Here is a 27,747-nt window from a genome sequence, read left to right as displayed (position 1 = left end):
CCAGCTAGCACTGCTGGAGCAGCATTAGCGTTACCCACTAAGCGCACTTAGCGCTAGCTCGTGGTCTAACTGCTAGTGGTTATTCGCTAATACTAATGCTCCAGCCTTAGTGCTGGATAAATTCAGGAAAAAGTAAGCTTACTGTAAATAAACCAAAGCGCTTTACTCACCCAGATAATCAGTTTTCAAGAGAGAAATTTGTTTAGATTAAAATCCAGTCCTCGTTTGACTTTAAAAGAAAGTCTTTTTTCATTACAGAACCACTAATAGTTTGTCGCAAGAAATTGGCGAGTAAATATTGCTTACATTTTTAATGATCTTTAATTATAATAGCTCTCTAAAGGTTTTAATTGCTGGGATCATATTGACCCAGACAATAAAGGGTGTTGCTAAAAATTGAGGATAGTAGGAGGTTCCGATACATTAGCTCACAGACACCTTGTCCTGATCGACATCACCCTAGGAGTGACGAGGGGAAATAGCGCCCTCTACCCACCCTAAAAGAGAGCAAAACCAATTTTGCTCTCTCAGGGCTCCGGCAGCTGATGGCAACCTGCATGACCGGGATTCGAACCAGCGATCTCCTGACTAAAGACATGTGACACATTACTGCAAACTGTTGATTTTGGTGTTGACTAAGATCCATGCCTTTACACATGGATTCGTAGGTCATCTCCATGAAGACAAGACAAAAGCAAGAATCATCCCTGAGGATGAGCCGCTGCCATTTGAAGTTAGACCATGACAGTCAGGCACAACTACCCGCCAAGCCTCATTCCTGTCTAATGATTCCTACTCTGATAGCACGTGTACAAGCAGTCCCAATATGAACATTGACAAACATTGATTTTTTCAATTTACACATATTTCTCATTTGCAACCAAACACCATCCATCATTTCTGGACAACTAAACATGAACAAAAACATCTTAAACATGTGAAAATAACTCCTAATAATATTAAGTAAGTGGTTACCTACCTTCTGAATAGTGAGACAAGGTCAGTAAACTAACGCAAGATGCTCCAGCCCCTGATCCGAATATCGTCACCCTCTTCGGATCTCCTTTGAAGGCCTGGATGTTCTCTTTGATCCACCGCAATGCCTGAATTTGGTCCAGCAGACCATAATTCCCTTTGGCAGCCTGGTCACCTGTGCTCAGGAACCCTGTTGGCACAGAAAGGTACATCAACTCAATAAGACAAGTAAGATTGGACAAGGAGATTTTGGGTACTTAGGGGTTATGCTTCGTTTGTAAATTATTGTGGAACATTTAGAACGTGAAGGATTTGTTCTCTTAAAACAGAATTTTAAGTATGTAAAGGTCAAAACTGTACAAACTGTACAAAAACTGTATAAAACATAAGATAAATCACACAGACTTGAAGATACCATTTAAGCATTTTATAATCCTTGTTATGTTTATTCAATACTGTTTCAATTCAGCAATTCAACAGCTCCAGTTACATGTTCTTTGATACTTTCTTTTTTTCCTACATTGTAAATGAATACTGAAGTGATCCAGACTATGAAAGAAACACATAAAGAATCATGTAGTAACTTAAAAGTGTTAAACAAACCAAGATACTCTGTAAAGAAGCATTTAGGTGCTCTTATCTGGGGTTGCTGTTAATTTGCGGTTACTTGAGGTGATTCTTAGGTTGCGCTTCCTTTCCTGAGGTGATCCTTATGAGAGCCAGTTTCATCATAATGTTTTTGATGGTCTTTGTGACTGTACTTTCAAAGTTCTTGATTTTTTTCGGTTTGACTGAACTTCATTTATTAAAGTATTTTTGTGCCATAATATGGATTAGAACATTAATCAAATAGAGCAACTCTACATCTTCACAAGAAAAATTTAAGTAATTAACTCTTGTCGACTGTTTTCAATGTCAAAGAACAAATAAGGATTAAGAAAGAGGTTGACATCAGTAAGGGACAGTTTTCTAAACAGGGATTAAGCCTAATATCTGAGTACATACAGAAATATAACCTGAAGAAATATAATACACACTTTTTAAATTATCATTTTTATTTATTAAAGGACAAAAACAATCCAAAACAATCTAGCCTTGTGTGAAAAAGAGTTTGCCCCCTAAACCTAATAACTTAGTTGTGCCACTCTTGGCAGCAACAACTGCAATCAAGCTTTATCAATAGTTGGCAACGAGTCTTTCGAATCTCTGTGGAGGAATTTTGCCCCACTCTTTTCTTTATTCGTTACAGAATAGTTTTAATACAGATACATTGGAGGATTTTCCAGCATGAACCGCCTGTTTAAGATCTTCCACAGCATCTAAATCAGACTTTGACTAGGCCACTCCAAAACCTTCAGAAGTGGGTCATTGTCCTGCTGCAGAACCCAAAGACACCTGAGCTTGAGGTCACAAACAGATGGCTGAACATTCTCCTTCAGGATTGTCTGGTTCATTCTATGACAGCAAGGCTGGGAGTACGTCAACGTTACGATAAAAGATGGGAATATACTGTAATTAAATATGTTCTTAAAGCAAATTTCACTGAACCATCCATACAATACAGGATTTTCATCGAAATATGGCTGATATACACCGATCCACTGATCCACTTCCCAACCAGATGTCCATATCAAAAACTGCAAAACAGATCAATTGAAGCCTTACATTATATAAGGTTCATTCCGCTTGTCATTTCTCTTGACGTATGGTCCATACAGAGTACGAGGTGCCAACAGCGGTATCTACGCAATACCACTTTCTACACAAGTACAATAAATTGGTCTTTAATAACCACAAAAGCCCCCCTCCCCGAGAGCCCCGTAAGAGCCGCGGCTGTGATATGGTAAGAAAAGTAATCCTAAAACAGGCTCTTAATGGAAGCGCAGCATCGCTCTGCGTAGAGGGCACTAATGGCTGCCCTAATAATCCCCCTCCACCCGATTTTACCTCAGCCCCCGATCTCTATTTCTGCCTTTTCACAAGGGCCCCATCATCTTGAGGACAGGATCAAAAAGGCCCCACTTCTGGGCTGAGATGTGCTTTCAGGCGAGGAGAATAGTTAAAAACTGGCGTTCTGCACTTTAATGGGGTTATTTGGCCGCCTTTGTGGGAAAAGGTTGAGGTTACTTCCATTTTAATTCCGGTAGATTTTGGCTGCTCATTTGGAATCAGAATACGAAAGTACTCCACATGTATTTACCGCTGAGTTTGAAGTAAGGAATTGAAACGACGCAAAGAAAAGACGGCTTGGAGGCAAAGCTTTGCGAAATCTTTGCAATAAGGGGGAAACGTGGCTCATTTATAACTAGAAAAGTGGTTGCAGGGCAATGGTGAGAAGAAACAGCAGTGAAAAAAGCATGTAGATGGCAAACAACCAAAGGAGAGTGTGAGTCAGTATGGCTGTGGATTGGAGATTGAAGGGGTCTTGTACCTCAATAAAGTACAAAATGTCTTTTGGGACACAACTCTATGGCTTGGTTGTGTTCAAAAATGAATGGGAGTCAAAGGAAAAAAAATGAGGATGAAAAAACAATAAATAGATGAGTGCGAGTCAGTATACATAGCTGTAAACTAGGGTACGGCAATTAGTTTTGGCCACAGGCCAGATATTTTCCAAGCCATTACGTGGCAGGCCCCCCCAAAAAATCAGTTTTAAGGAAAATGAGACAGGTAAACTCCAGAAGAAAGGAAAAAAAAATAATTAAACAAACCGCTCTTTACATGAGATCAAACCCGTGACATTAAGATTGCGGTACAATACACTACCGCTGCCCCGACTAGTGAATTAGGATACAGCTGGGAAAAAGGCCTTATAAGGAGATAGGGAGCCAAAAAACGGGCGAAAAAAAAAACTGGTGGAGCGCGACAGAGAGACAGTGGAGGCGTGTAAACTAAAATTCAGCAGAGAATTGTACTATAGAGTGTTAAAGTGTTGAATAAAACTTAACATGGGCCACAACTCTGTGTTGTACCAGCCAACATCACACATTCTGACTGAACAATATTGAGTTGTAACATAAATATCAATGTCAATATTTCAAAACTACGGAAAAGGTTACTTGGTGAAAATTAGAAAAATACAGCAGAAAAAGAATCCAGAGAAAACAGAAGAAGATGCAAAAGAAAAGAATCAGAAACCATAAGCAATGTGCAAACATGAATATAAATGATGAACTCTTGGATTGTCTTGATCTTTTCAGTCCTCTGGCTGTTCGACAGAAGCCACTGCTGCCATGGATGCCTCTCGTTGTGCAAATTAAAACTAAGAAAGCCAAGCCCAAATCCCATCCCTACAGTAGAAGCCTTCGAATAAACCCCGACGCACTGAGCAGCTTGAAGCATAGTCGCTAACCCCCGAAACAAGACTCTCATTGAGCGCAAAATGGCAACTTGTTGACAAATTATCCATCCAGTTTAAACCCATTAGCGAGACCCTGGAGCAGCCTCCGGGGTGTCTGCTCCGTCCTCTTGGCCGGTCTAGGATCTCCGATCCCGGCAACTGGCAACGGCGCGGTCCCTTACAGCCCCCTCCAGAGACCTGGTCATGGACCAGAATGGCTCAGGACAAATAGGATAAGAAGCATGGGTAAGTAGAGGGTTTAGCCCCATGGCTCTTTGATTGGGGGCAGATCCAGTTGGTCATGCCCATAAGGAAAGGAACTAGCAAGGGGTAAAGGATTACAAAAGCCCTGGCAGCTTTAGACACCCTAACGGATAACCCAGGGCCTTGACTGGATCCAGAAGGTCGGCCTACAGGGACATGAAATAAAGAGAAGCTTGGGCGAAGTAGCCAGGGGCTGTTTAGGGGTTTAGTGCTTTATGAAGATTCCCTTGAATCCACAACTGCCACTGGATCTGACAGTAAGGGAAGGGATTTGAGGTATCCTAAGATCTATAAGAGCTTGGGTTAGTGGTACATCTTGATATGAAAGATACTGTATACTATATACTTCTTTGAGAGTTCCTTAGGAAAATGAATACATTTCCAATAGTTTAATTAAATGATTCTTCTCTAGAATGGAGAACTCTTATAATGTCTAATAATGTCTTAATTCAAATGGTTCTATATAGGGATAAAACTATTGTTTCATCTTTTGTTACTTGCTTAGTTTTACCAGTCAAACGTTCCCATAGGTCTTGCAGGTCAGTTTAAAGACAGCTTGATAATGTATGCTTTAAAGGATTGGAGGGCTACTGTGTTCCTGAAGGTCTTCAAGCCACCTCAAATATGTCTACCATACATCTGGGAGTGCAAATGCACCAGACAGTTCTGGCAGAAAAGAGACACTTGCTCAGTGTATAGGGTAGTATAGGGTAGAATATGGTGGTATAGGTTATTACAGGTTGTTACAGTGTAATATTGAATAGTATGGTGAAAATAGGCAGTCTAGGGTGAGTATAGCGAGTATAGGAATGTATAGGGAAGTATAAGGAAAGTATAGGGAGTATAAGGTAGTATATGGTAGTATTGGGTAGTCTAGGGTAGTGTAGAGTTACTGTAAGCATAGGGTAGTATAGAGAGTTTAAGGAACTACAGGGAAGTATAGGATAATATAAGGATGTGTATGGAGTATATGGTAGTATTGGGTAGTCTAGTGTAGTATAGAGCAGTTATAGGGTAGTGTAGGGATGTATAGGGAGGTATAGGGTAGTGTAGGGAGGTATAGGGAGGTATAGGGTAGTGTAGGGAGGTATAGGGTAGTGTAGGGTAGTTTAGTTTAGAAGGTGTATATGATACTGTAGGATTGTATAGACGAATAAACAGGGGAGTATAGGGTAGTGTAGGGAGGTATAGGGTAGTGTAGCGAGGTATAGGGTACTGTAGGGTAGTTTAGTTTAGAAGGTGTATATGGTACTGTAAGATTGTATAGACGGATAAACAGGAAGTATAGGGTAGTGTAGGGAGGTATAGGGTAGTGTAGGGTAGTTTAGTTTAGAAGCTGTATATGGTACTGTAAGATTGTATAGACGAATAAACAGGAAGTATAGGGTAGTGTAGGGAGGTATAGGGTAGTGTAGGGAGGTATAGGGTAGTGTAGGGTAGTTTAGTTTAGAAGGTGTATATAGTACTGTAGGGTTGTAAAGACGAATAAACGGGAAGTATAGGGTAGTATAGAGAGTGTAGGGTAGTGTAGGGAATTTAAGGAAGTACAGGGAAGTATAGGGTAGTGTAAGGATGTGTAGGGAGTATATGGTTGGGTAGTCGAGTGTAGTATAGAGAAGTTATAGGGTAGTGTAGGGATGTATAGGTATAGGGTAGTGTAGGGTAGTTTAGTTTAGAAGGTGTATGTGGTCCTGTAGGATTGTATAGACGGAAGTATAGTGTAGTATAGAGAGTGTATGGTAGTGTAGAGATTTATAGGTTTATATAGGGAAGTGTGGGGAAGTATAGGGTAGTATAAGGATGTATAGGGAGTATATGGTAGTATTGGGTAGTCTAGGGTAGAAGTTATAGGGTAGTGTAGGGATGTATAGGGAGTATAGGGTAATGTAGGGAAGTGTAGGGTAGTTTAGTTTAGAAGGTGTATATGGTACTGTAGGTATGTATGGACGAATAACCGGGAAGTATAGGTTAGTATAGAGAGTATAGGGTAGTGCAAGGAAGCATAAGGAGTATAGGGTAGTGTAGGGAAGTGTAGGGTAGTTTAGTTTAGAAGGTGTATATGGTACTGTAGGTATGTATGGACGAATAACCGGGAAGTATAGGTTAGTATAGAGAGTATAGGGTAGTGTAAGGAAGCATAAGGAGTATAGGGTAGTGTAGAGATGTATTGGGTAATGTAGGGAAGTATAGGGTAGTGTAGGCAAGTATAGGATAGTGTAAGTATAATAATTCTATGTTATAAATCTGAACGTGTAATAGGTGTATTTGTATTGATATGTCTCATTTTTATGGGGAAAAAAAATATTCTTGTTTGCAATTTATTGATATATGACTTTTTTTCCCTTTCCATTTTTAAAGAACATGTTACTAAATTTACTCAAAAGGTCAAGTCTACATTTTTGCAAGTGATTCCTTGTTATATTTTCTGGAAAGTTCATCCATGCCTGGTCTGGTTATCCAGAGTATTCTATGTACAATTGTAGGTTAGATATTACAGAGCACTCTGCGGGGTCTGATGGACTCTCCGGTGAGGGGATTAAACCTGAACCTTCATCAGCTCCCTGCTCCCATCTCACCAGCTCACTCTAATCTCTGACCGTATTAAAAAAAATGAAGCCGGCAAGAGTCGCTCGCACAATATAGGCCGCTCGCTCTAAACACCCGGGGACAGATCTGCAGATCTGCTGAGTGACAGTGACGTCCACACAGCTGCTGTAGATAGCTGATGATGCTTCAGACTGGCTGGCACACTGTATTTGAATGTATATTCACCTCAAAATACTTACTTTTAAAAAAATCACATTACTATCCATCAAGTTTCATTCCTGCCCACTGATTTCTTCTGGGTGCAGGGACTTTCTAGTCAAATATGAAATAGGATATTCAGTAAATGGCTATACAAGTGCTAAGGCCAGAGATCTGCTCCCGTAAGTGACACCACTAGATGTGTTATATATATATATATATATATATACTGTAATAATACAGCTCTATTTAAAATAAAATCCCTTAACTCGGCCTGTTAAAACAATGACACTTACACAAAGCAACAGCCATTAAGTACTGTCAGCCACTGACTCCGAGCTTGACTGGGAGACTGCGTTGGTATATAATACATATTCACACTCTGAAGACTTAATTATACCAGACAACAGACTTGTTCTCCACCATTACAATGAGATCTTTCATTACATACATTATTAAACACACTGTTAAATAAGTGCGAAACTGCATTAAAATGGTACATTGGGAAATTGGGAATCTTTGGTACAGTTAAATCAGATAAATCATTCCTCATAATGCAATAACGTCTACTGTCTACTGTAAACCACTGAAAGCCACATCAACTACAAAATTAAAAGTCATGGTTCTGGAGCAGCTTTTAGAAGAAGAAGCTTTTTTGTGATAACAATTTTCTGAGGCAATAAATTGTCTAGGAAATTATAGTGATGTTTGAATGATAATATAAATAACATACCATGTGTTTTCACATTTCTTTTAAAGAAAAAAGGAACTTAAATAGAGATAAACAGTGAACAATGTGTTTTCACATAGCACATGTCCAGAAGGCCTGGTGTTATATAGTTCTGTAAAAAAAATAAGAAACCACTTAAAAATGATGCGTTTCTTTGATTTTAATCAAGACGAAAGTGTATGATCACAAGCCACCAAACCAAGCTGAACTGTTTGAATTTTTGCACCAGGAGTGAGCAGCATAAAGTTATCCAAAAGCAGTTTGTAAGACTGGTGGAGGAGAACATGCGAAGATGCATAAAAACTGTGATTAAAGAACAGGGTTATTCCACCAAATATTGATTTCTGAACTCTTAAAACTCGATGAAAATGAACTATGAATTATTTGAGGTCTTAAAGCTCTGCATCTTTTTTTTTTTATTTCAGTCATTTCTCATTTTCTGCAAATAAACGCTCTGACATATGACAATATTTTTATTTGGAATTTGGGAGAAATGTTGTCTGTAGTTTATAGAATAAAACAACAATGTTCATTTTAATCAAACATAACCCTATAAATAGCAAAATCAGAGAAACTGATTCAGAAACTGAAGTGGTCTCTTAATTATTTCCATAGCTGTATATATATACTGTCACATATCGTACGATGAGCCGCTAGCGTACAAAATTGTGACATGCCTATGTATACATTTGTCTTTTTACCATAAATGTATTGTTGTTGATGATCAGCGTTGCTAAGACATGTTTGCTGTCTTCTTCATTTAAGCACTGGAGCTAAAAGGCTAACATTGCTGTAAATATCTGCACACGCCATTGTTTCAAGGTGCTCTGTATCTTATAATTCCCCCCCCAAAAATCGATAGTGCGCCTTATGTATGGATTTTACCAGTCAGGATGTAAGGAGCAGTATAGCCACTCCGCTGAAGTACAGAGTTATACAGGAGTTTCAGTGAAGTTTCTCCAGCACTGAGGCTGGAGCAGCATTAGCATTAGCCGCTAACCGCAGAGCTAGCTCTTTCGCCGTTTAGAGGTGATAATATCGGACTGGGACAAACCTCTAGCTGATAGGACCCTTCAGGAGAGAAATCTGTGTATATTAACATCCAGCGCTCGTTTGACTTTGCTGCATTTGAAGGGAAACATGGCGACACCCCTGTTCCTTACTAGTGTCGCTTAAAATGTGCTTTATAATATGGTGCGCCTTATAGTGCTAAATATACGGTAGTCCTAGATTGACATGAACACCAAAGCAAAGTCTGCAGCACTAGCATTAATTAGCAATGTTAGCTGCCATTGTGAGTCACATAGCAACAAATGTGATCACTATTGTAGTTTGGAAGTTTTACAAATGGCTAGTTAATGCTGGATCTCTGCACTATCAAGTGAGCAATGATTCTACAGTATCTAGCCAATTTGCACTCTGTAAGGATTAAATATCAAGCTTTAATTTTCATATTTGGCTCAACTAAAACTATGTGTGAGCCAGAAAAAAAATCAGAGAAGTGTGACATGCAAAAGTATTCAGCCCTCTTTACTCTGAAACATCTGAATAAAATCCAAAGCAGGATTAGGTTTTAAAAACACATGCCAAGCTTTGAGCACTGCTCAGAAAAGCAGCCAAGAGGCCTATGGTCACTCTGGAGGAGCTGCAGAAATCCATAGCTATTAGTTGCTATAAGTGGCGCACTCCACAATCTGGCCTTTATGAAAAGAGTGACAAGAAGAAACTATTGTTGAACGAACGTAAGTCATAAGAAGTGCCTTCTCTGAAGTTGGCCACAAGCTAAAGCACAAGCAAGAGAAAAGAACTGGTCAGAGAAGCAACCAAGAGGCCAATGGTCACTCTGGAGGAGCTGCAGAGATCCACAGCTATAAGTTGCTATACATTGTGCACTCCAAAATCTCGCATTTATCAAGTCATAAGAAGTGCCGTTTGCAGTTTGCCACAAGCCGAAGCACGAGAAGAACTGCTTAAAAAAAAACATGATTTCGAACTTAACACAACACTTCCATAAATATGTAGTTTAAGATACCCCACACACATATTTTAGAGTTTTATGAGGACGTGCTGGCTAGATTTAGGATGCTTCCACTTGCCAAGATGTTTTTTTGCAGCGTGGTAACTGTATCAATCGCTTGCTTATCTTAATGAATGAGAATCCAATGCCCAATCAATACGTGCACTAACCCTAATCATAAAGCTGGGAGAACACATTAACTTAGAGGCCCGTCTGCCAAATTCCCTCAGCATTACGATCAATTCAGTCCACAAGCCAGCAAAAATGAAGCCCTTTTAACATCAACAGCTGAAAAAAAAAGTATTCGCCTTAATCCTTGATTATTTCTGGGAATCACCAAGTCATGTGAGCCGTGCTGTCGTCGCTCTCCGCGCTCGAGCACGCGCCGGGGATTAAAATATGAAACAAAAAAGCAGAACAAAAAGAAAAACAGATAAAAGCTTCTAGTTATTATAGTGGTTACTCTACAGCTCCCACTTAAGAGAGTCCTACCCTGCCTGCCTTCGTAATCACCTTTGATGTTGTTCCATAATAACGGGATGGAGCTCGCTTTCTTTTGGGCCGGTTAGACCATAATAAACAGCAGAAAGTTAAAGCTTTTAGAAAGAGAAAAGAGAGGATATAAACTGATGAGTTAAAAAAGCATAAGCTTAGATATGTAGAGGCCTCCACATCTACATGTATGGTTGTGTACAGTGGTGTGAAAAAAGTAGATCAAAAGGTACTCAAAAAACTAGACATCATGCCAATATGCAAAACAATCTAATAACACAATCTAATAATATTTAACTCCTCAAAACATGTACTGATCAATTGTAAGCAGCTTTACTTACTTTTTACAAGGTTTCTAAGCTAAAAATGGTTACAAAACATGTTTGAAAGCAAGTCCCCTAATTCATTTGATTTTCTCTCAAGAAAATCTTTATTTTAAAGAAATGGACTGCATGTTCAAATAATTGATACTGTATGTATTCCATAAAAAAAAAAAAACTCCACTTACTGGAACTCACTCCTGTTGCTGGAACTCACTCCTGTTACTGGAACTCACTCCTGTTACTGGAACTCACTCCTGTTACTGGAACTCATTTCTGTTGCTGGAACTCACTCCTGTTACTGGAACTCACTCCTGCTACTGGAACTCACTCCTGTTACTGGAACTCATTTCTGTTACTGGAACTCATTTCTGTTGCTGGAACTCACTCCTGTTACTGGAACTCACTCCTGTTACTGGAACTCATTCCTATTACTGGAACTCATTTCTGTTGCTGGAACTCACTCCTGTTACTGGAACTCATTTCTGTTGCTGGAACTCACTCCTGTTACTGGAACTCACTCCTGTTACTGGAACTCACTCCTGTTACTGGAACTCATTTCTGTTGCTGGAACTCACTCCTGTTACTGGAACTCACTCCTGTTACTGGAACTCACTCCTGTTACTGGAACTCATTTCTGTTGCTGGAACTCACTCCTGTTACTGGAACTCACTCCTGTTACTGGAACTCACTCCTGTTACTGGAACTCATTCCTATTACTGGAACTCATTTCTGTTGCTGGAACTCACTCCTGTTACTGGAACTCACTCCTGTTACTGGAACTCACTCCTGTTACTGGAACTCATTCCTATTACTGGAACTCATTTCTGTTGCTGGAACTCACTCCTGTTACTGGAACTCATTTCTGTTGCTGGAACTCACTCCTGTTACTGGAACTCATTTCTGTTGCTGGAACTCACTCCTGTTACTGGAACTCATTTCTGTTGCTGGAACTCACTCATGTTACTGGAACTCACTCCTGTTACTGGAACTCATTCCTATAACTGGAACTCATTTCTGTTGCTGGAACTCACTCCTGTTACTGGAACTCACTCCTGTTACTGGAACTCATTCCTATTACTGTAACTCATTTCTGTTGTTGGAACTCACTCCTGTTACTGGAACACACTCCTGTTATTGGAACTCATTTCTGTTACTGAAACTCACTCCTGTTGCTGGAACTCACTCCTGTTACTGAAACTCACTCCTGTTACTGGAACTCATTTCTGTTACTGGAACTCACTCCTGTTATTTTTTATGTTTTGAGTAACAGGAATTAAAGTAACAGGAAGGAGTTTTTAACATAGAATTGGCAAAAACATGAAAAAGAACTAAATGGCGGCAATGCTAATAGCATGAGGACACTGTAGTGAGCACATTCTAGTGATTTTACCAAAATAAACGAAAAAAAAAAAAAGAATTATTTATGTAACAGGAAAGGGTGTTGAGATTGAGCTCATCAGTTATAGTTACAATAGGATCAAATATACAGAAAAACAAATGAGGGAACTTCAAAAGAACCAGCTGATGTCACTTCCTGTTGTAGATGTGACTTGTTGTAGAATGTTCCAGATGTTTCAGATGAAATAATGTAATGTGTTACGGTAACAGGACTGAGAGACCCCCACTGATAAATAAAAAACAAACAAAAATGTTTACTTTAACTTAAATATTATTGTTTTTTTTATTATGAAAAACATATTTTTATAGCATAGATGGGATTTGAAAAACAATGCATCTCTAAAGGATTAAAATAGCTATATTTCATAGTATAGTTTATAGTAGAGACTGGGGACAGGTAACAAATGCTGTTTTTTGTCAGTGTTCTAAGTAGTTTTTATTAATGGTTTCAATTATATAGCTTACTTTTGCATGTAGGTTAATGAACAAGACACTATGCTTAATAATAAAATGTATTTTAAAGTTATTTTGTGTGCACATTTAAATATGTAATTTCATGGAGACAGAAATGCCACCCATTCAGTGGATGACCCTTATATTCTAAAGCCAATTCTAAAGTTTTGGAAGTCCAGCGAACCACAATTACCACCATTATCCTCAACTGGCGAAAAACCCTGAACAGTGGTGAACCTTCCCAGGAGTGGCTGGCCGACCGAAAAAATTACCCTAAGAGTGCAGCGATAACTCATCCAAGAGGTCACAAAAGTCCCCACAACAACATCCAAACAACTACAGGCCTCACTTGCCTCAGTTATGCTCAGCGCTTATGATCTTTGGACTGAGAGAAGCAAGATGATTGGATTGGTCCAATAAATTGCTCACCATCCTGGCCATCCACAAGCCAGACAAGTTAATTAATTAATTGATAAATCTAAAACTGATACTAATGCTGTAGTATTAGTATACATCCAAGCATATCTAGATTTCTTTTTTTTATTCAATGAGATTTTCCTCCCTGTTTTTCCTGTCTTCTCCAGATTTACTGACTCAATCCTTGACAAACGCTCTCGCCCACGTTGCGTCAATGATGCGAACTCTACCTGTGTAAATAAACACTTATCCAGATTGTCCCCTACTTTGCAAAGTATTGCCAACACAGGCAAAATTCTCCATATTTAAAATGCTGTCACTTGTTCTCAAGCACCTCTGTGTATATAAACACAGCGAACAGTGGTGAACCTTCCCTGGAGTGGCTGGCCGACCAAAAAAATTACCCTAAGAGTGCAGCAACAGCTCATCCACGAGGTCACAAAAGACCCCACAACAGCATCCAAACAACTACAGGCCTCACTTGCCTCAGTTACGCTCAGCGCTTATGATCTTTGAACTGAGAGAAGCAAGATGATTGGATTGGTCCAATAAATTGCTCACCATCTAGGCCATCCACAAGCCATGCCATTCACCTTTATTTTGATTAATTGACTAATCTAAACCTAATAATAATGCTGTAGTATTAGTATACATCCAAGCATATCTAGATTTCTTTTTTTTATTTACTGAGATTTCCCTCCCTGTTTTCCTGTCTTCTCCAGATTTACTGACTCAATCCTTGACAAACGCTCTTGCCCACGTTGCGTCAATGATGTGAACTCTACCTGTGTAAATAAACACTTATCCAGATTGTCCCCTACTTTGCGAAGTATTGCCAACACAGGCAAAATTCTCCATATTTACGATCATGTCACTTGTTCTCAAGTACCTTTATGTATATAAACACAAACACCTATACAGTTTGTCCCCTACTTTTTTTTTGTTAAGTATTGCCAACACAGACAATATTTACTATATTTAAAATGCTGTCACTTGTTCTCAAGCACCTCTGTGTATTTAAACACAGCGAACAGTGGTGAACCTTCCCAGGAGTGGCTGGCCAACCAAAAAAATTACCCTAAGAGTGCAGCGACGACTTATACAAGAGGTCAAAAAAGACCCCACAACAACATCCAAACAACTACAGGCCTCACTTGCCTCAGTTACGCTCAGCACTCATGACTCCGCCATTAGATTTACACTCAATCGCTGACAAATGCTCTCACCCACGTTGCGTCAATGATGTGAACACTACCTGTGTAAATAAACACTAATACAGATTGTCCCCTACTTTGCGAAGTATTGCCAACACAGGCAAAATTCTCCATATTTAAGACTATGTCACTTGTTCTAAAGTACCTTTATGTATATAAACACAGCCAGGAGTGGCTGGCCAACCAAAATTACCCTAAGAGTGCAGCGACAACTCATCCAAGAGGTCACAAAAGACCTCCACAAGCCAGACAAGTCACCTTTTTTTTGATTAATTGACTAATCTAAACCTGATACTAATGCTGTAGTATTAGTATACATCCAAACATATCTAGATTTCTTTTTTTATTATTTACTGAGATTTCCCTCCATGTTTTTTCTTTCTTCTCCAGATTTACTGACTCAATCGCTGACAAATGCTCTCGCCCACGTTGCGTCAATGATGTGAACTCTACCTGTTCTTCCCTCAGCTCCTCTGAAAGGCAACCTATAATTCCCTAATAGCCGCAATCAGTGAAGGACATCACTTTCACTACACGTCCCTTTTGTCCTGGACACACAATGGTCATTGTAGCATCTCTCTTCTCTTTTTTTAAAGGTAATACAGAGAAGGTGAAGGTAAAGTATGAGAAAAGATGATTAAAAAAGGAGGAAAAAAAGGGAATAAAGGCAATAGAAAGGCAGCGTCCTGACAGGCTGACGGTAATAGCGCCTAATTATGCTCATTGTCAGGAAGATAATCCGTTTGGCTCCCAGATGAAATGTTAATTATCAAAGGGAGTGATGTGAAGGGAACTTTCCGGATTAGCTGAATGAGGTCAGGTCACGCACACACACACACACACTCACACACACTCCGAGGAACCCTTTTTTTTTTGAGACGTTCAACAACCCTCATGATGGCCGCGGACTGACGTCAGCAGCCGAGCCACAAAGAGTCGCAGGACGTGATGATCTGTGGCGTTCTGTGCAGCTGCGGGTCATGCTGTCTGCCATCAGGGCTGATAACAATCATCTCTGTCCAGTCATTACCGCCATACAAAAAAACCATTACGCATTACTCACGGACCTCTATCACCGGGGCTGGAATGACAAATGAAAAAATGAAAAATTAGAGCAAAATGAATCATCTTTGTCAAATAATCAAAAATAATACATTGCATTATTTTGTGTTTTTCAGCTGTGACAAATCGCATTTGTCTTATTTGCTCAAATCGAGCCAAAAAAAAAGATTGGCACTTAACAGGAATGATAAAAAAGTGAAATTGTGGTCCAACTACGACTCCCACAACCCACCTCAACATACAGTTACAGCCACAAGTCCAAGAACTGTTTTTTTTTTTCTGTTCCTCATCACCAGAATACTGATCACTGTCACTTGTTCTCAGTACACACTCATACAAACTCTGTATATATATATATATATATGCAGCATATATATATATATATATATATATATATATATATATATATATATATATATATATATATATATATATATATATATATATTCATATATATAAACACCTATCCAGTTTGCTCCCCATTTTGCAAAGTATTGCCAACTACCCTATCGCATACTAAGAGTTTTTAATTTTTTTTAATCCCAAAATTGTAAATGGACAGGGTTTTAAAAACAGCTCAGTTTCCAGTGACTAAAAACTGTGTTACTGCATGGATGGAAGGCCAAAACATGGAACATTTTTAAGATTGTCACTTGTTCTCAAGTACCTCGGTGTATATAAACACATAAAGACCAATGCAGTTTGTCCCCTACTTTGCGAACTATTGCCAACTCAGTTTTGATTTTTTTAAATCCCCACATTGTTGATGGACAGTGTTTTAAAACAGCTTTGAAAAAGTGCCCAAAACTGTGTTATTGCATAATTAGGAAGCCAAAACACAGACAGCTGCATATTTAAGATATTTCAAATGTATATATTTTCGTAGGGCTGAAGTGTTATTCCTGTTTTTCTTTCATTCTTGTGGACTAATAATGTTAAAATGAGATTAAATTAGTTCAAGAAGCAATCATATAAAAGCACCTGACCTCACACATAGACAAACAGTAGCTGAATGCAATAGACCTACATTCTTTCCAGAGAAGGATTTAGAAGATAGTTACTGCATAAAAAGTTAGGACACACCCCATGATGGACTTATGAATGCACTGTAAATAAAATTTAAACCTGACCTGGACTCTTCTAAACGTATTTCACACCAATTCTTTTATATATTTGTCATTTATGTGAGGAACATGCAATTTTTCATGCAGAGGCAAAGCCTAGTGTAATACAATCTCCTGTTTTGTGTACCTAAGGCATCAAACAGCTGTGACAATAAACACTTAATCCTCATTGAAATCCCAACTCTAAGTGGCTGATGAGAGTCAGCCAGGAAGGGTTAGCATAACAATGCAGTGGAGGTAATTTATCCTCTTTGTGATTACAAGTATAAACACACCCAGTGATGCTCTCTTCTGTAGTGCTACTACTCTACTTCACATACAGAGCACTAGCGAAGATGCAAAATATGGTTTTAAAGCATTAGCATGGTAGCTTTTGATGGACACAATAAATATGTATTTATTAATATGTATTTAAGCTTCCAGTTCTTGTAAATGCTCGTTTTAACAAAGTTCATCAGTCACTAAGTAAGTCAGAAAAATATTTTTTTTCACTTACTGGCCTTATCTAGGCCAGTATTCTTGGTCACTACTGTTCCAGTTTGTCCCCTACTTTGCGAAGTATTGCCAACCACTCTTGTGGCCTATTGAGGCTCCATCCATACAAACTGAAAAAACGGAAATTTTTCCCTGTTTCCTGTCTTCACCACATGTACTATCTTACTTACTAACTTTAATTTATGTTAAATAAAGAATACTTTTAGTAAGCGTGCATGGAGTCCCTATTTGAAAAGTGCCATTACCTTGGATTTTTCACCAGTTTTCAGTTTCCTCTGCTGAGAAGCGCAGAAGCACTGCGCCATTAAAATAGCAGTCCACCAAAGTCAGAGCGCACCCGGCTCTTAAAGGAAACGGCAACATAGACACTGATTGGTGACACTTATTGCATGTTACGCCCAAAACACACCCACGAAAAATTACGAGAATTAGTAATATTACATGCCTTTTGCGCATTTCGAGCTGTGTATGGTGTACTTTTCCCGTCGTTACGATAGCAAAGACACACTGACACATCCTAAATCAAGCTGAATCAGAGCACACCTGGCTCTTAAAGGGAATGGCAAGTGAAACACTGATTGGTTTATTGCACGTTACACCCAAAACACACCCATGAAAAATGAAGAGAATTAGTAATATTACATGCCTTCTGCGCATTTCGAGCCACGCAAAATGTACTTTTCCTATCGTTATGATAGCAAAGACACACTGACACATCCTAAATCAAGCTAAGTCAGAGCACACCTGGCTCTGGCAAGTAACACGCTGATTGGTTTAGTGAATGTTAGGCCCAAAAACACACCCATGAATAGTTAAAAGAATTATTATTAATACATGCCTTTTGCACATTTCGAGCCACTTAATGTGTACTTTTCCTGTCATTACGATAGTAAAGACAAACTGACACATCCTAAATCAAGTCAGAGCGCACCTGGCTCTGGCAAATGACACGCTGATTGGTTTAGTGAATGTTATGCCCAAAACACACCCTTGAATAATTAAGAGAATTAGTATAAATACATGCCTTTTGTGCATTTTGAGCCATGCAATGTGTACTTTTCCTGTTGTTATGATAACAAAGACACACTGACACATCCTAAATCAAGCTAAATCAGAGCGCACCTGGCTCTTAAAGGGAACGGCAAGATAGACACTGATTGGTGACACTTATTGCACGGTACGCCCAAAACACACTCATGAATAATTAAGAGAATTAGTATTAAAACATGCATTTCGAGCTGTGTATGGTGTACTTTTCCCATCGTTACGATAGCAAAGTATTTTTTTTTCAGTCAATGTAACAAAAACAGAACACAGAAGAACACAGAAGTTTAAAGAACACAGAAAAAAACAGTAAAGGTGGTGAAAAGGTACACTGATGTACCAAAGATCATGAGCATGGCATGGCAAGGTGTTATCTGGTGAGTGTGGTATGGGTGAGCACTGGTCAGCTCAGTGCTCATGGCAAGGCAACATGAATTATCAATTAAAGCGAGGCCTGATAATTGGTGCAGATTAATTCCATTTCTGATTCCTCGAATGTTAAATCATAGCAGTAATGATGTGACTGTGACCAGCGGTGTCTGGCTAGAACTGTCCATGCAATCACAGCTGCCTCATTCAATTCAGGAAACCTTTAGCTTCCGTGGCACATGTGCCAAAAGTCATGGGACACGATATTTGTTCCTCTAAAGAATATATATATAGTTTTTTTGTCATGTCAGGGTAAATAAAGTGATACATATTCAGTGTCTCGCTAATAAATGCACTGTAGCTGTCTTTGAATTCCATATTCATGCCATCGTGGGCTTTTCTTATTCATTTTTGAAGGCATCGCATCATCACCTTATCACCTTATTTTCTCGAGGCGGACTGCGAGTGGAGGCAGTGCCGTTCATTCATTTATTTATTTAATTCTGCATCGTTCTGATCAGATTCCAGCGGACGTTATTTGTCCAGAAGTTGTTGTTTTTTATTCATTTTTTGTTTGTTTCTACGCTGGATGGCCAAAGCCGCCTTGCTGTTGTTTCATCTTTATCTTTACTTTCTTTCCTCGCAAAAATATTTGAAACACTTGTCCTCCTACAGTTTTTCACCAAACTTTCCAAAAAACCTTCGGCCTAAGCCCACTCGCTTTCACTCTCTCAACAAAGATCTCACTCTTCTTCATCCCTCTCTCTGTTTGCCCATTATCTTCCCACTGCTCTTATGTTTCAGCTGTTCAAACAAAAAAACAAAAGTTAAACTGTGCTTAGCCGTGGTCGCTAACCTTGCTCCTGCAGACCTACTGCACCATCCTGGAGACTTGATTTTAGCAGCAACCTTAGTTAACAGTCTTTAATAGTCTTTGTTTAGCAGTTCCCAGTCAGTTTTATAGTATTATCACTGTAAAACATGCACTAAATTAGCAATAAAACAGACATACAGCTCTGGAAAATATTAGACCACTTCAAAATGATGAGCATTTGCAATGTGTGATCTGTAATTAGTTTTTTACAGTTATAGCACAGCTTATAACTGTAAATAAATGCTTATAAATGAACTTCAAAATAAGGTAAATATACTGTTAATCTAAATGCAGAGAAAGTAAAGGGTATTGATTTATTTGAAACCCATTCTGAACATTGATTAACACTAATAATTGGGCTTCTGGTACCTAGGTTGCCATTTAAAAAAACTGTAATTTAACGTTTTGTAATTTATTAAAAATGATATATTGTATTTTTCGTACTAAAAGGTGCACTGGATTATAAGGCATCACTATCAGTAAAGCTAGAGCATATGCATTATCGGCTAACTCTTAGTGGTAATGCTAATGCTGCTCCAGCAGTGCTATTAGGGGTTAGGCTACTGGCCACTAATACTCACCTCTGAACGGCCAAAGAGCTAGCGCTTAGCGCTGTGGTTAGCGAGTAATACTAATGCTGCTCCAGCAGTGCTATCAGGGTTTAGCAGCAGGCTACTGGCCACTAATACTCACCTCTGAAAGGCCAAAGAGCTAACGCCTAGCGCAGTTATGCGGGTAATGCTAATGCTGCTCCAGCAGTGCTAGATGGGGTTAGCAGTAGGCTACAGGCTAATAATAATAACCTCTGAACATCCAAACAGCTAGAACCTAGTGTGGTTAGCAGCTAATGCTAATTAGAGTGGCTTTACTGCTCCTTACAACCTGACTGGTAAAAATCCTACATAAGATGCACCGGATTATAAGGCGCACTGACGGTTTTTGGGTAAGTTAAAGGGTGGGTTAGTGCATCTTATAGTGAAAAAAATACAGTATTTTTGTGCCATTGTTGCCAGAAAATAATATATATATATATATATATATATATATATATATATATATATATTTTACAGAATAGACTAGGCTTGGGTTGAAGGTGAACCCTGCAGCTGATGGGTCAAGGTCTTGCAAGACCTGCAGTGGGTTCTCCCAAGGGTCTCTGGTAGCCAGAGGGCTTGTCAGTCAGGAGACGTCTCCTGCAGATTGAGAGTTAGGCCCCCAGGCATCTGCCCCAAAGGCCTGGTCAATAATCCATCCCTGACCTGCAGGAAGTTACTGTGCACTATAGTATAGTGTGCACATGTTTGTGGACACCATTTCTAAAGATGGGTAGATGGGTAAGTACGCTCCCAGCTACCTATTGCTGACATATAGAGAATAGTGTTGGCAACTCCTCAGTAAGGAAAGTAGCTATCGGCTGTCTTAAAAGTCCCTAGAAGTCGCAAAAATGACGTCATCGCCTAATTTGCATAATAGATGTTTTTGAAGCTGTAAAATTGAACAAGATTAACATGAACAACTTCTGTTGCCTTTAAGTCACTTGTCAAAATAACTTCATGACTTTAATGCTCTGTATAAATCGATTTTACAAAAATTACATAAATCAGTTTTTTGCCTTGTTGTTAAATGCTAGCATAAGAGTAGCAGTTAGCAGGAACTGCAATTATACCTTCAAACCTCCTCCTTTACCCGGGCTTATGAGGGTGACTTTAATGACTTTAATAATGTTTTTTTTTTTTCTTTGTTTGTTTTATTTTTTTAAAGCTCCACTAGGTAGGATTGAGATTTTGTGAACATATATATAATATATATATATATATATATATATATATATATATATATATATATATATATATATATATATATATATAAAGCCTACAGCTTTAGCAGTGAAAACAAACACTATAACCCAACTTATACATCACATATGTACACTCTGGTTGTTTTAATAACCTTTTAACTCTCTTATTAACATTTTAAGCTTCTTACAAAACAGAAATACCCACTGATTTACTTATAATCTGTATTTATCTGGTACTATCTGAACTCACCCCGGAGCTTCTCCGGTACTGCACAGACGAACAGCACAAAAGATTTGTTCAAATGAACACATCTTTTGAACAAATCTTTTTAGTTAATGAATTCTAATGATTAGTTAGCTTCTGTAAAGAATTAACCAACTCCAAATAGCAGGTTGTTTTTGTAGTCCTTGTAGAACTGTTAGAACTACATACAGGTCGGAAAGCAGGTCGCAGTTCTTGAAAGAGGCGCAGTTCTCGCAAGCGTTGGTCCCAGCCGCCTAGGAAAACTTACAGAGTCTGGTTTGAGCTCAGAGGAGCTCCGGCACAGACACGAGAGCACCGCTATTCCTCCTATTACACCTCAATGCAGCGCTGCAGTGAGTTTCAAGCTGTAATTTCACTTCTTTAAAAAGTTCAATAATCAAGGAAATCCTACCTAGTGTGCCTTTAAGTTTTCTTAAGTTTTCTTTATTTTTAAACCTATTATAGACAAATTGTTCAATGATGAGCTAGCTAGCTAGATGTTTAGCTTTTTGCACAAAGAGGCAGACACTGTGGACGAGGTGAGTGACAGGCTGTGTGGTAAATGAGGTGAGAGACTGACTGAGACTGTGTGAGTTACTGTAAATGCAGTGATTTTTTTTTTTTCGTGTCACACTGAAGACACATTTATATTTACATCCCGCCCTGCAAATACGGGGCGGGGTCAGTCATGCGCAATTGATTTGCAGTGTGTGAGACTGCACTGGGATGTGGACACTAACTGAAGAGCATGTGTGTTCATCTCAGAGTCTCCAAAAGCCTCCATTAACACCACAAAAACGTGCCAGATTTGTCGCTAGTCGTCTTTTTTTATTAAAAACTAAAACACAAATTCACTAAGTTGGCAACATCGATCGTGAACACATGTGCCTCCCTATCAGAAAGTTCTCGGTTCAAATCCCACCCGAGCCGTTTTGATGAAAGTGAAGGTCGACCTGAAGCAAAATGAAGCACTTTTTTCTTAAAAAAAAAGTACGGGATATAAAGCCTGTCATCATTCACATGCAAATGCAATTCTGGATTACCATGACAATCCACAATTTTTAATATGAATACGCCCTTTCCTTTTTTTTAAAGCGATGTAAAATTGATGCTGGAACGGTGTCAAGTAAGACAATCACATTGTTTTAAATTGCAAATTTTACTCACAATTGTTTGTCAATCACCAATGAATGCCAATGGAGTTGAGACGAAACTTTTAGGACATTTTAAAGTTGTGGTCATTTATTCATTTATTTACTGAAATAAAGCAGCAGTATTCCTGTAATATATGGTATCAATGTCCTAAAAACAGCAAAAAGATCTAGTCAATTAAAGTAAAGAAAAAAATGACCTTAAGAAATGAAGGTCAGTCAAAACTTTAATAGTATCCTCAAGTGCTGTCGCAAAAAGAAAAGACCATGACAAATGCTATGATGAAACTGGCACTCATCAGGACCACCCCAGGAAAGAAAGAGGAAGAGTTACCAGATAAGATATTTGGTGGAATAAACCTGTTTATTAATCACAGTTTTCATGCTTCTTGGCATGTTCTCCTCCACCAGTCTTACACACTGCTTTTGGATAACTTTATGCTGCTTTACTCCTGGTGCAGAAATTCAAGCAGTTCAGTTTGGTTTGATGGCTTGTGATCATCCATCTTCCTCTTGATTATATTCCAGAGGTTTTTAATTTGGTAAAATCAAAGAAACTCATCATTTTTAAGTGCTCTCTTATTATTATTATTTTTTGTTTGTTTAGAGCTGTATATAATATATGTGTTTCACATTTTTTGAGATGCACTAGCGCAAGCATTTCTAAGCATCTGTGGCTCAGCACTGAATAAACAAGTGCCCCGTATCCATATCCATAAAACAACCACGCAAAATCCATTAACCACTTAAAAGTATTACGTACGTGACGAAGCACTAAAAAAAAAAGACCTGCTCTCAGATTAGCAGCGAAAAGGGCAGCGCATTTGCGGCTGATTTGGGGCAGGTGGGTCGAGGTTATTTAAATATTGCGGCTTGATTGACAGCCGAGCGGAGAAACAAACAGGAACAGCTGTCAAAATGCATCTCCGATCGCTGCTGAAATATGGACGTATTAGGGGCACGGATTTAAAACGACAGCCGTGCTATTACTCACACTCCAAATGCCGTCATAATTACGAATGAAAAAGACAAACGCTGACATTTCTCCCTGCAGTTGTTACTTTCTCTCTGCCCTCCTTTTTTCTTTCCCTATTTTTCCTTTGTTTTAAGTTCTATCTGCTCTGCGAAAGTGAAAAAAAAAGCGCAAATATCCTCCTGTGCATTTACTGTTCGCGACAGCTTTAAAGAAGGGCCTGGATTATATTAGACATTTTGTGGAGGAGACAGATTACCAGTCACTGCGGCATCGAGAGAATTAAGAGCTTAGTAAACAAACAGATTTTGCTCCGTTTTTTTTTCCCTCTTGTGTTGAAATTGTAATAAAAATAATAATAATAAAAAAAAAATCACTCCTCCAGGCGGGCGGGTGGAGTGATCAAAACAGACAAGTTTATCTTTTTGCTGTGTGTATTTTGCGCCAGCGGCTTTTGTTCCTCAATATCTTCCTAATTGTAGGAATGTTTTAAATTTGCTCTAGAGACAAGTCATAAACAAGGAAGTAAGATTCATGATGTTGTTTTAATTTTGGTTTGTTTAACACGTTTAACCTCCTTTTAAGACCCAAACTCTTGTCATCAAGAATAACATCATTTTTTATTATGACAAGTCATAAACAAGGAAGTACGATTCCTTTTAAGGCCCAAACTCTTGCATGACAATAATTTTTTATTTCTCTTTGTAAAAAAAAAAAACGAAGATTTTTCTTTTTACATGATGCAGTTTCTGAGAAACATGAGGTCCACATATGAGGACTTCAGTTTTATATCTCGATAGAACACAAGGAAGTCACAATTAGTCACAATGATGTGCAAAACATTTATTTTGTGCCTGAACACAGCAGCATTTTTGACGATGTCCTCATATGATGGCCTCATATGAGGACACCAGGCCCTTGTAGAGAAAAATTTGTGATTAAAACAGACTCATCTTATTTTTTTGCTGTGTGTATTTTGCGCCAGTGGGTTCTATTCCTCTGTATCTTCCTAATTGTAGGAATGTTTTAAATTTGCTCTAGAGACAAGTCATAAACAAGGAAGTAAGATTCATGATGTTGTTTTAATTTTGGTTTGTTTAACACGTTTAACCTCCTTTTAAGACCCAAACTCTTGTCATCAAGAATAACATCATTTTTTATTACTCTTTGTAAAAAAAAACAAAGAATTTTCTTTTTACATGATGTAGTTTCTTAGAAACATGGTGTCCACATATGAGGACTTTAGTTTTATATCTCGATAGAACACAAGGAAGTCGCAATTAGTCGCAATGATGTGCAAAACGTTTATTTTGTGCCTGAACACGGCAGTGCAAAATAAAAGTAGAAACAACAATTGTGCCCCTTTGAGCAATATGGCTAATTTGAAGTGTTGCTTCAACATGAAGAGACATGCCAAAGTGAAAAACTTAAAAACATTTACTGTATTTACTGTTCGTTTACATTTTTGAGCAAAATCGAAACTGCAACATGTTAAAATCTACTGCCACTACTAGATGACAGTATAATTGCCTCATATGAGGACACCAGGCCCTTGTAGAGCAACATTTAATGTCATCATCTAGACAACCCAAAATTTGGTGTCCACATTTGATCCTAGGAGGTTAAGTTACTAAATAACTCCTTATGGTCCTCATATTCATTTACAATGTTTAAAAAAATAAATAAAAACATTGAACTAGAATGGGAAAGTTTTATAACAAACTTTAAGTTAGCTTGGAAAAGCGCACTAATAATGTTGAAAGTTTTTAATGGTTGCTAGCCTATTTCTGTCTAAAAACTGTGAAGAGTGGTTGCTATGCTGTTACCTTTTGGCTAAAAGCTAAATTCAAAAAACTTTTAGTTAAAAGCTAAAGTCCAAAAACGTTTGGCATAGAGCTGAAGTCTAAAAACTTTTGACTAAAAATTAAAGTCCAAAATGTTTGGTTAAAAGCTAAAGTCCAAAAACTTTTGACCAAAAGCTAAAGTCCAAAATATTTTACCTAAAACTGAAGCCAAAGATGGAACTCTGGGCCCACCATTCATTTTTATGGGGAAAATTTGTACGATAATTGTATGAAAAAAACGATTGGTACATGTAAAAAGTTCTACGTGTTGCCAATTTTCAAGGTTCTAGCTAAAAAACTCTGACCTGTAGAGCTGTTTAAAAATGTTGCCAAAAGTTTGTAGACACTTTTAAATAGATCCCTAAGGGAAATGTCCTATCATAAAAACGTCGGCTGTATGAAAACCATACGAGATATCGCTCCAAAAAGCACAAGAAACCTTAACGGGTGTAGGTCTGACGATCCTGCAAAATTAAATGTTTGTACATCAAAAGCTGTAGGAGGAGATAGTTATTCAATTCTGCAGATAGAATAAGAAGAATAAGAAGTGTATTAAGCCAGCATATGATCTACAGTATTTAACAGTAAGGAACAGAAAGACCTGGATCTGCATCTGGATTTGGTTTTAGCCGTTGGTTTAGGAGCGTTTAATTGTCATTTCTTCTACTCCGAACGTCAACGGGACATGAAGAAAAATGCGTGCTGCGCAGATAGAATATGGCGTCCTCTTGACTCAGGGAGCTAGGGAGCTTTTTCCAGCACTCCTCAAAAAGCCAAAGCGTGAAAATAAGCCCACGATTGGCTACGCATCCTTGGACGTGGGCGTTGACCCGCGTGATCTATTAACGTATGTTCATTAAATTCTGCCTAGGTCATTAGAATCTGCTCAACGGGCGCCGTGAGGAGCTCTGCTTTGCTTGCAAGATCTCCGGGTCGGAGTAAATCACGGAATAAAAGTAGGAAATGAATAAATACCTGAGCCATGCAGAACTACAGTACATAACTCTTTGCACGAGAGCCATTGCGCAAGTGGAGGAGGTACATACTTCATTTCGTGCCACTGCCTGCAGTCAGGCCAAACTCCGATATGAGAGTAATAACGCTCGTAAATTTGCGAATTAATTTCTGAAGAAGTTCTCAGCGTTAGTCACGGCCGGAGCCTGTAGCTCTGTAGGCCTGTAAAGCTTCAGGCGAGAGGTACAAATCAAAAATATGTAGCCAGTAGAGTGACGTAGACATTCTCTGTGGAGGAGCTTTAAGGGGGTGAAGGGGTTGTTTCATAGCAAAAGGACAAAATATTCTATCTTTTTATATCAGCAAAGAGCTGATGGTCAATCCATTGGAACCAATTGGGCAAGGATTTACTATACATTAGCAATAGCAATTCAAATAGCACCTAAAACTGTACATTAACGATGTCCAGAAGTGATGTTGGCTTTTCCGGGCTCTGAGGCATCTGGGTTGAACCATCATACAGTGGAAACCCAGTGAATTGTGATCAGAGGATTCATTATTCTACAACTATTTTGGAAAAAATGACGCCATGTCCTTCAAACCATTGACAAAAAGTCCAAAATCCAGGGCTCGTCATGATTTTGTTAGGAACAAATGGAAGTAATGAACGTTGTAGGAATCTGTCATGGAATTGGGTAGTACCAATACTCTTCAACAAGACAATGCAAGACCTGGACTTCCCTGAATCTGCTGATCACATGATGCTATGGTCTCATGATCCCATTCTCCCGGATACTGATTGTTTGCACCTGGTCTGTCTTGTACATATACCCCTTTGTTTTTTACTGTCCCTCACTCAATATTGAATGTCACGTTTCTTTTGTTTATAGCCTTTGTTATCAAACTGTTTTGTGTTTACTACTACCTATTCTTGCCTTTCCCACTTTATTGCTTGCTTCCATGGCTGACCTTTTTTTTTTTGTATTTTTGACTACTTACTCTTTTGCCTTGCACCTTTACTGCTGGATTTTCTGTGTTTGACCTGTTTTGCCTGACTACGCTCTGGTATGTGGATTACATTTGCTGCCATTCTGTTGTTGACCCTGCCTGTCCCTTACTACTCCTTTAAGCCAAGCCCCTTTATTAATGAACTATGTGTTTGGTATCTGCATGTGTCTGCCTGCTCTGGACTCTGAACTCGAAAACAAAGACTTTAATTCTCAGCATGCACTCACACCAGACCTTAATCTGCTGATCATGTGACGCCATGGTGTTTCCACTCTCTCAGTTACTGATTGTCTGCACCTGGTCTCTCCTATATATATACCCCTCTGTTTACTCTGTCCCTCACTGAGTATTGAATCTAGTTAGCTAGCTCTTCTACAACGCATTTTTTTTTGTTTGTTTATAGCCTTTGTTACCAAATTGTTTTGTGTTTACTACTACC

The 27,747-nt window shown here is 38.7% G+C and overlaps 1 protein-coding gene across 2 annotated transcripts in view; it reads right to left on the bottom strand.

The window, feature by feature from the left end:
- nlgn4xa (neuroligin 4 X-linked a) overlaps window positions 1–27,747 on the bottom strand; it is a 170,765-nt gene that overhangs the window by 36,039 nt on the left and 106,979 nt on the right. For both annotated transcript variants that reach the window (XM_049470139.1, XM_022674683.2), the window contains one exon: window positions 980–1,165. In XM_049470139.1, coding sequence (XP_049326096.1) covers window positions 980–1,165 — 186 coding nt within the window. The remainder of the gene's footprint in view (window positions 1–979; window positions 1,166–27,747) is intronic.

Source organism: Astyanax mexicanus, chromosome 21, assembly GCF_023375975.1.
Source record: "Astyanax mexicanus isolate ESR-SI-001 chromosome 21, AstMex3_surface, whole genome shotgun sequence".
In the NCBI taxonomy this organism is placed as follows: domain Eukaryota; kingdom Metazoa; phylum Chordata; class Actinopteri; order Characiformes; family Acestrorhamphidae; genus Astyanax; species Astyanax mexicanus.
Note: the sequence above shows the minus strand (reverse complement) of the source record. Positions and strands in the feature narration are given on the sequence as shown.